The following is a 10,705-nucleotide window of genomic DNA, read 5'->3' as shown; positions in this document are numbered from 1 at the left end:
GATTAAAATATTTTTTTCTAATTGTTACCAAGTAATGAACACACGTGCACAAGGATGTGATATACTGTTACTATGGCGATCGATAATTATTTCATCAAAATGTGATGTCCAGATTCGATGGATTCTTATGTATCTATTGTTTCTTCGCGGCTGGATTTTTCGGAAATTAAAACAACGACGTTTTAAACTCTTACAACCAGTTTTACAACCAGTAATAAAACACGACGTTTACATAGTAATGCACCCCTACTGATTTATTGCTACGTCTTGGAGCTATAAACAGTAAATATTGTGTTTCGATATTCGAAGCGGGAAGGGTACAGATAATCTATTGTATAGCTTTGGGCTTAACAACAGAGAAACATAGTTAATGCCGAATTTGAACCCTCAGTGATTGAGGTTGTTTGATGCTATGTATAAAAGCCAAATATTGATCAGTCGGTTACGCTCGATTTCTCTGAATTTTGTGAGCTACACAAGTCTAATTCCACTTTTACCCTTTAATATTTTTCTCTTTTTATAGATCGTTCCCATTTTAGTTCAATATAATTATTAAGGTAGGCACAAATAGCTCCTAAACTTCTTCACTTTTTCTGCTCTATAAAAGCTTTTCAAGGACACCACATCATCCACATCATTATGACGTCAAGATAGGTATGATCTGAATAGGAAAGCCGGGAAGACTTCTGTGAAAATTAAGTTAGAAATTGAAGTTAATATGAAAAAGCCTTTATTAAAACAGACTGAAGATATCAGTTGTGTATAGAGGACGACTCTTCCTCAGAAGAAGAACAGGTGTTTATGCTGTCACGTGGTCATCATTGTATGTTTTAATCTTTTATATAATGGTACCAGTGTGTAACATTCATAGATAGTGGATTCAGAAGTAATACATAGTGTGTCCAGGGAAAAGGAAATTTTATATTTCTTTTATTCACGTGTTGCTTGTTTTACAAACAATAGTTTGGGTTTTCTCTCATTTTTGGACAAGTTTTTACACTAGTCTGTATATCTATACATCAGCACAAATGTATTTCTCTGTAGACCTGTTTCTTATGCACGGCTACGTTTTTAAAACTGCAAGGTCTAAACTCGGAGTACAGATATAACTTTGTGCGAGTTATGTGGCCGCGGCCTCAGAGGCCATTTTGAAGCCAGAGAGACCAATATGACAATTTTTGGCAAGCAGGACGACCAAATTGATAAGGCCCGAATTTTTTGGTAGTGTGCGATTAAAAGTGATGTTTCTCATTCAAATCATCCCATCCATGATCATTCATTCGTGGAGCCTTCATTTGCTTGTCTACTCATAATCTTTTCTTCTTTGCTTCTCACAGTTACACCCAAACTATGTTAGATCAATATATTAGCATGTAAGTAAAGAACAAACCAGTATAAACCGGATACTCAGCTAGTACTTCATAAACCAAAGGAAGAGAAAGAGGGAAAAAATAATAAGACAGGCCTGCGATGGGTTGAAACTTTTACATCTTTTACAATAATTCATGTACATTGAATTAGAAAACATCCATTTTTCACCATCACGTATAGGTGTTTTACAAAACGTCATAACGAAATACGTTAAAAAAAAAGACCAAAACACAAAAAATCAGAATGAACGAGAACGTATACTTGTTTGAGATCAGTGTTTGGTTTGGTTTCTTTAGAATTTCGTGCAAAGCTACTCGAAGGGTATCTGCGCTAGCCGTCCCTAATTTAGCAGTGTAAGACTAGAGGGAAGGCAGCTAGTCATCACCACCCACCGCTAACTCTTGGGCTACTCTTTTACCAACGAATAGTGGAATTGACCGTAACATTATAACGCCCCCCACGGCTGAAAGGGTATGCATGTTTCGTGCGACGGGGAATCGAACCCGCGACCCTCAGATTAGGAGTCGAGTGCCTTAACCACCTGGCCATGCCGGGCCCCAAAGAGATCAATTTTCTTTCATTTTCTTCACTTTTTTGTTGTTTTGTTAACAAACATAATAATAAAAAAATATTCAATGTGGTAAAAGAAACAGTAATTTGATCTAAGTAAGTTTTTCATTCCAGATTTGTAAAAAAAAAACGTATGTGATAGAAACAAATGAATATTATTTCGAAATCTGCGTAGCTGAATTATAGAAAATCCGGTAATAAAAACCAAAACAACTTTTATGAAGTTTAAATTTGCACTCCTGTTCTAGTTAGCATACTCTGAACTACAGTGATATTTTCCTTGCTCACCTTCTTGTTCTGTTCTAAACGCCCCCTAGTGGCTCAGCGGTATGTCTACGGGCTTACAACGCTAAAATCCGGGTTTCGGTACCCGTGGTGGGCAGAGTACAGATAGTCCATTGTGTAGCTTTATGCTTAATTCAAAACAGTTTGTTTGTTTGTTTCTTTGAATTTCGCGTAAAGTTACTCGAGGGCTATCTGTGCTAGCCGTCTCTAATTTTGCAGTGTAAGACTATAGGGAGGGCAGCTAGTCATCACCACCAACCGCCAACTCTTGGGATACTTTTTTACTAACAAGTAGTGGGATTGACCGTCACATTCTTATGTCCCCACGGCTTGAAAGGCGAGCATGTTTGGTGCAACGGGGATGCGAACCCGCGACCCTCAGATTACGACTCGCACGTCTTAACCCACCTGGCCATGCCGGGCCTTAATTCAAAACAACAACAATGGTACTAAACACGTAAGAGACAACAGCGCCACATGTGTACAATTAATTGTCTTTAGGCACTTTTGATATACGCCTTTGTACGGGGTTGTAAAGAAGACGATGATTTACGAAGAAAATGTTGCGTCATACCTTTCTTTTCGTCTATCACGTGCGCGTTTTATATGATTAGGATAAGTACCGACCATTTTATTAAATGTCATTTTCACGGAATTTCTTGTTCTGTCTTGGAAGGTATTTCTGAAAATCATCTCTGATTAGTCCAGTTTCACTGAAGTGAATTCCTGAAGAGATCTGAATGGCCTTAAAGTGGGAGAAAAGAAAGTAAAAAAAAAATAGATTTTTAATTTATTGGGAGAAACAGAGGAACATCTTGTTCCAAATTTCGTTCCGCAAATTTATTTTAAATTATGAAATTTTCTGTTTTACGTGAGAACCATTATAACAATAAAGAAACTTCCCGTAATTTATCAAGACAAACTTTTTGGAAGATGAAAGTTTCTCCTTTCTTTGGTGTGGAGATAATAATTTAGGCTTATGTTCACGGAACAAATACACTTGTTATGACGGACGCAGATAACCCTCGTGAGCGTTGCGCGAAATTCAAAACAAACCGAACCAGTCTCAAGACGGTTGGTATGAGTATTAACACTTTTACTAAATAAAGCAGAGAATAACGTTTGACCTTCACTGGTCATCTTTCATTATAGGTATAATAGGGTGAATATCTGATCATTTATATAAATGATATTCTTTACCAACAGTTTTTTGGAGATATCCAAGCCTATGCCGATGATATTGCTGTTGTTTATAGTAAGCCAAATTTAATTAATGAAGCCATTATTTCTAGTGATCTTAATAAAATTAAAAATTGGCTTTTCTGTAATGACTTATCCTTAAATATATCTAAATCTTTTCTTCTTCAGTTTAACCTTTATGGTGTCATTCCAGCTTTTCCTTCTATTTTTTATCATTCTAGTGATTGTTATACTTACCCTAATTGTAAGTGTCCCAAATTGACTCAAGTTTCCTCTGTTAAATATTTAGGAATTATTTTAGATCGAAAATTAAATTGGCAATTTCATATTAATTCTTTAGTTAATAAATTAAAATATAGTTCTATGCTAATTTTGAACTTAGTCATTGTGCTCCTTATCATATTTTGTTAAGTGTATATTATGCTCTCTTTCAATCTTTCTTACAATATTGTATTTCAATTTGGGGTGGCACATATAAGACTTTTTTAATTCCTATTCACAAGTTGCAAAAGTGTTTTCTCTCTTATTTTTACTCATAGGCTTGATACCGATTTCAGTAAATTTAACTCCCCTCTTCATATGATAAACTTTATTTATATTTTTAGCTTTATCTACATTGCATGTTTCTTTTAATAGGCCTTTTAAAGTCACTTCATATTTTACACGACTTCAATCTTTTTTTCCAATTAATGTACCCACACCACGTAAAACAGTTACACTTCATCAATATCTTTATTTGGCACCTCGTATTCATAATTTTATTCCTTATAGTATAAGATCTTCTATTAATCGTGTTAATCAAAAGAAATACTTAAAACAATGGATCTTAAATACTGATGATAATATTCTGGGAACTTTATATTGATTTTGTAAGTTTTGATTTTACTTTATTATGTGTTTAACCATCACAGGACGAGTTAACTCTTTGTTGATGGTTTTATATTGATATTTGATTTTTTGTGTCTAATTTATTGCTTAATAAATTTATTATTATTATTATTATTATTATTATTATGCTTTCTTGCTAAAGGTTTTTTTTTTCTTTTCCGGACACATTTCCTTTTCAATTTTTGTTATGGGGGCGTGAGGTGGGGGGAACGTGGCCCAGTGTACCTCACCAAGGATGTGCGCATTCATGGTTCGACTACCGTTATCGCGAAAAGAAAATTTACGTTTTACTCTTTAAGGCCGTTGGTGCGTTTTGAGTAGAGGCCAAATTCCACTATTCAGTCAGACATGATTAGCCCAAGTGTTGACGGTGGGTGTTGTTAGCTGCCTTTCCTCTAGCCTATCGATTCAGAATTAGAAACAGTTAATGTAGATAGTCCTTGAACAATTTTGTGAGAAGCAAACATTACTAGTTATGTTTGTTTTAGTACAAACCACATAGCGGGAAACTAACTCTGGGTTTTAGCGTTCTAAGTACCTAAATTTAACACTGACCCCCCGGGCGTGTATATATTTGTTCCCGATAATGTTTTTTTACATATATTTTAATAGGTAATTAACAAAAACATCGAAAATAATGAGTCTTCTACAATTCAATGTATAGACGATTAAATTAATAAAAATAAAATTATTGGTTTAGAATAGTTTTGAAAGTTCTTTACTTCTAGAGGGATCATTTGTAAGTGTAGAATCTCTTGATTAAATTAATTTTATATATGTCCGTAATAAAATGTTATGTGATACAATTAAATAATATGTCAAAGAACATAATTAACTTATCTTTCACAACAAAGTCTGTAATTGGTCGCAGATTATTAACAGAGAAACGTTATTAAAATTAAGAGTACAATAACGTCTTATAATAACACTTATAACACGTAAGAACCTTTAATGCTAAGATTTTATATCTTTAACTTATGTAATGTCATAATTTAAAAGTTTATATTCCATGAATAACTATGTTATGTTTGTTTGTTTTGGATTTTCGCACAAAGCTACTCGAGGGTTATCTGTGCTAGCCGTCCCTAATTTAGCAGTGTAAGATTAGAGGGAAGGCAGCTAGTCATCACCACCCACCGCCAACTGTTGGGCTACTCTTTTACCAACGAATAGTGGGAGTGACCGTCACATTATACACCCCCCACGGCTGGGAGGGCGAGCATGTTTAGCGCGACGCGGGCGCGAACCCGCGACCCTCGGATTACGAGTCGCACGCCTTACGCGCTTGGCCATGCTAGGCTAACTATGTTATGAAAGCCAACGTTTGGTATGACAATGTCTACAGCTGCTGGCCATATGCCTAGATTTTTTACACATTTATGAAATCTGCTAGCTGCAAGCGAAAGTAAGTCATCAACCTTGTGGTTGATAAACTAATTTTCTTGTGGTAATTTTACGAAGGCATGATGTGTCACAGCATAGTCTACAAATGCTGGCTATTTGTGTAAATATTAAACAACAAGTATGCGTTACTTGTATTTATTCCTGTAGAAAAGTGTAGGCTTAATGTGAAACTAAAATTCTAGCTTGGGTGAAGGTGTCTGTTGCCAATGTTGGCGTATTGTTATAACTGTTTGTTGATCAAATTGGAATGAGTAAATTGTCTAGAAACTACTAAATTAAATAGTCCAAAAACTAAATTAAGCAGTCCTGAAACTATCAAGTAAGATTGTTTTGAAACTAAATTAAATAGTCCAGAAGCTATCAAGTAAGTTTGTTTAGAAACTAATTTAAATAGTCCAGAAACTATCAAGTAAGATTGTTTAGAAACTAAATTAAATAGTCCAGAAACTACCAAGTAAGGTTGTTTAGAAACTAAAGTTAGAAGAGATGATAACGTCACATTTTTGTAGTTTTTGAATTGAGGTATGTGTTTGTAGCGCCATCAAGTGGCAGCTCTAGTTTTAGTATTGAACTCTGTCTATACCATTAAGCGTGTGTGAACTCAGTATTTTGAAATTACTAGACGAGTTAGATTCAAAGCTGCTGCAATTGTAAATAAGCAAATCCTACTCGATTTAAAGGGTTATGAATTAAATCCTCAAATAACCGTTAAGTTTGTGTATCTTGCTCACATGTGTTAGAGTCTGATACAATCCGAGAAGTTTCTGATATTTCTAGATACTGTCAGCAGGTTTTTGAAACGCAGTTTTATAATACATTTATTGGTTGTAAGTTTGTAATTTGGTGTGTAAATAATAGCTAGATTAGATGTATTTCTGTATAGTCTCCGAAAATGTTCTGTTTCAAGAGTAAATAAAACGAAAATTAAGAGCAACAAGTATATATCTTTATTTCTTGGTTTATTTCTTATATATATTTCTTATTTATATCTTATTACTCTGTTGTTGCCGAAATAAAACGTAATTATTCTATTGATTTATGACGAGTGCACATTTCACTCTCGTCTTGAAAGTGCAAATTGCAAAGTTACGAATCCCTTATGTGACGTTACTTTAGTGTATACTGACTGACTAACAGATAACATACCACTGTATCGTGGCGCGAGTGATTAAAACAGGCAACCCCTCCGGGCGACCTTCGAACCCTTTCGAGGGAATAAAGTCGGGTATTTACTTTATTTGCTACGAAGCAAAACGTGCATGCTGATTATTTTGATAAATAAACTTAATATGTCAGGGACACTGAATTATAGTTACTTTAGTTGTTCATGCTCTCAAATCTGTAATAAACACTATTTAACTGTTTGCTTTAAAATAGAAATACCCTAATTGAGTTGTATGCTTATTGTGAATTTATTCACCTTCTGTTTAGTTCTTCATAAAATTTATAGGTGGAATCAATTTCGACCAATCGAAGTAATTATTTAATATCTTCGTTGTTTCTGAACTGTATACCTAGGCCATGGTTATATTTTTAGTAGCTTATAAGTAAAAACGGAAATTGTGTTACTTAACTGATGTAGCAAGATATTATTGTTGTGACTAAATATTTTGCTTTCTTGTTTATTATTATATAGTGCTGTTTCAGTGACTTTTAAACAACGTTTAGGGCTAAACCGCTTTCTTGACACATTTACGGTCCAAATTTTGTGATGACGTCGTAGTTTGTATGTAATTAAGCATTAAAAATATTAACTATATTTTCTGTCATTATGATAGGATAAAATGGTCTAGAGAGTTAATACAAAGTATTGGACATTTTTTTCGATTTTCAGAAAAAAAAAACCAGCGTATAGTAACTGAATAGCTAAAATAAATTTCGATTTATTAATTTGCGTAGCGAGAAATGAATAGATAATTTTTAGGATTAGTAGGAAATTTAATCTTTATGGTACTGCAATTTTATTCTTAGTAATTAAACATTTTGTTTTATTATTATCTTCTATTTTTATATTTCATTTTTAAACGTCTTCACCCCCTCTGCGGACTTCTAACGCTAGAAACGAGCTTCGATACCCGTGGTGGGCAGAGCACAAATAGTCAGCCCATTGCGTAGCTTTGTGTTTAACTACAAAAACAAAAAATATTTCTTTGTGAATTACGCAGTGTAAAAATATATATATTGTATTCTGTTGTAAATTTAAACGTAGGAAATCAATAAATAAGAATACATTTTACAACCATTTATTTTTTATTTTGTTTTTATACTCAACCACTTGCAAAACATTTGTGACGTAAACAACAGGTAAAAATGTGTAAAAACAATAGTTATTTTTTTTAATTTAATTATATTTATGAATAACTTGTGCTTTCTTTTTCAGTGACTCGTCACAAACATACTTCTCAGTCTAGTGACATATGGCTATCAAAAAAAGTTAAGTGAGATAGAGGGCGCTGGGTTCATGGATGATTTGGCAGACGAAGAGCTGAAGGACCAGTGAGTTAACCCTACTGTTTTAAAATAAGTATAATGTTTAGTTTGATTTAAACTGTATGGATATTTTAACTAAAACACTAAATTATTGATTAACTGTAACAGGAAGGTTACTATAATGCGTAAAATAATTCTCGCTCAAGTTGTGTAAAGTTAAATATAACAGATGAAACAGAGATGTAACTTGATTGTTTTATTTTCTTAACATAAATTTTAATTTGTTATTGCATTGAAGTTTCACATAACTTATTATGTTTTAATTCGTTTATGCTCGCGTCCTTTAAAAATATATTTAACTTTTAAAGATTTCTGTTACATATTTGCTAGTTTAGATTAATTGAGAAGTTTCTCAAATACAACATAAATTTTGAAAAGAGCATGCGAAAAAAAAAATTATAAAGTATTTCTTTTTAAAAGTATTTATTCGTTGAAAATTTGTAATTCAAACGATAATATTGTAACAAAACTTGTCAAAACAAAGTGTAGATCTGGTAGTTAGCGTGCTCAGACTGAATCTGAGGTTTCATGGTTTGTATTCCGTTGCCGCAACAAACGTCTTCCGTGAGTGCGCTATAAGGGAGACAGTCAAATATCACTATTCAAAAAGATCAGTCCAAGACTTAGCGTTGGGTGCGCTGCGGACTTGTTGCCTTCTTTCTTAGTATAACAGGTATGGCTATGCGCTGACAGCCCTTGTGTAGCTTTATGAAAAAGATTGTTAAAACAAATTATATATGTAAAAACGGCTGGTATGGGTAGAGAAAGCACTATATAGAGGAGCAAACAACGTTTCGATCTTCTTCGGTCATCGTCAGGTTCACAAAAAAAGAAAGGGTTACAGACCGCTAGATGCCCACATGTTTGAAGGCGGTTGTGTAACTGAGTGTGTAGGAATGTAGAGGACGTGCTTAGATGTTGGATTATATTTATTAATCGAACTAATTAATCCAATTAATATATCCAACATCTGAGCACGCCCTCTGCATTCCTACACTCAATTACACAACCGCCTTCAAACATATGATCAGCTATCGGTCACTAACCCTTTCTTTCTTTGTGAACCTGACGATGATCGAAGAAGATCGAAACGTTGTTTGCTCCTCTATATAGTGCTTTCTCTATTCATACCAGCTATTTTTACATATATAATTTTCTTTACAAGTGGGTTTTCTCGTCATCGCGGATTGTTAAAACAAGTGTTTGGGTTCTTTGTTTTATTTTCAACTAAAATGCATTATATTATATACGTTTTTTTAATTTTCGGGTAAGATACTTTTAATACGCACACAGAAGTGTAGAAGTCAAATTAAAGGAAGGAGGAGGCCAGGTTTATTTGACAGAGCGAAGCGAGGGGATGTGCACTACAGCGATATGATTACGGCCGGCCTCCAGGACTCGGATCAGTACTCTCGGAGCTCTTGGGTTCTGGATTAAATCCCATTTATCCTCCTGTTTTATCCGAGAGTAACTTTTTTTTTTAATTTCAGTTTCGATTTGTGGGACAGAGCACAAATAGCCCATAGTAGTTTAATACTATCCCACAATTATTTTTCCTTGGAATATTTTTCTATTTTCATTATTCATTCCACTTCGACTCCAAAGCATTGTTTCTTGGAACATTTTCCGTTGACACTACTACTACTACACAATGTCGTTTCTTGAAATGTCGTCCATTGTCCCTTATCAACCCTGTACTACCCAAAATTAATACTGTCCGTTTATCTCACTACTACCCTAAAGCTATTGTCACTGTTTAATATAGTATTCATTGATAGAGTGTTTCTTGGAATATAGTTAGTAGTTTAATTTACAGTTACAGACGAATTTTTAAAATAAATCTTTAATGTATGTTTTAATTACACTATGTAACACAAATTTTGTTCCTGGATAGTAACTGTTATTTCGTAATTGCTTATGTTGTAAAAGTACAGAAAATGGCCATTATTCCCTTCAAACTTTGCTTTTGTGACATGGATAATTAAATTTAGAAATTTACCTATTTTCTATGTAAAAACGGGCAAATTTGCACATTTTCATTTACATAAGGTCTGAATAAAACAACATATAATTCAAGATTTACATGTATGTATACTAAAGTTGTAAAAAATGAACAAAAATGCTTAGAAGTGAGTAGTTTTTCGAGATTTGCGACTGTAACGTAAATCACTTTCATGTATCAGCCCCGAAATATAGTCTCCCATCATGTTTTCATTATACGTTCCTTGGTAGTGGCGTTCAAATTCCAGTATATCTTGGTGGAATCGCTCGCCTTACTCCTCTGAGTATGCTTCCATGTACTCCTTGAATTTATCAAGATGAGCGTCAAGGATATGGATTGTCAGGGACGTCCCGCAGCCCATTTTGCCGTAGTTCTTCACCAGACCCCCAACCAGTTCCATATAATTTTCGGCCTTGTGATTACTTCATGGGTAGTATGGTTTTCTCTCACCAGCTGCCCCTCTGAAATTGTAATCTGGACCTTCAACGTCTATCT

General features: G+C 34.1%; 1 protein-coding gene across 2 annotated transcripts in view; it reads left to right on the top strand.

Annotated features, from left to right (window-relative positions):
- LOC143248573 (inactive tyrosine-protein kinase transmembrane receptor ROR1-like) overlaps positions 1-10,705 on the top strand; it is a 103,526-nt gene that overhangs the window by 39,201 nt on the left and 53,620 nt on the right. For both annotated transcript variants that reach the window (XM_076497037.1, XM_076497036.1), the window contains exon 2: positions 8,099-8,214. In XM_076497037.1, the coding sequence (XP_076353152.1) occupies positions 8,180-8,214 (35 nt within the window). In that variant the 5' untranslated portion in view covers positions 8,099-8,179. The remainder of the gene's footprint in view (positions 1-8,098; positions 8,215-10,705) is intronic.

The sequence above is a fragment of the Tachypleus tridentatus genome, chromosome 4, assembly GCF_004210375.1.
Source record: "Tachypleus tridentatus isolate NWPU-2018 chromosome 4, ASM421037v1, whole genome shotgun sequence".
NCBI lineage: Eukaryota > Metazoa > Arthropoda > Merostomata > Xiphosura > Limulidae > Tachypleus > Tachypleus tridentatus.
The sequence above is the reverse complement of the archived record's forward strand: the minus strand, read 5'-3'. Positions and strand labels throughout refer to the sequence as shown.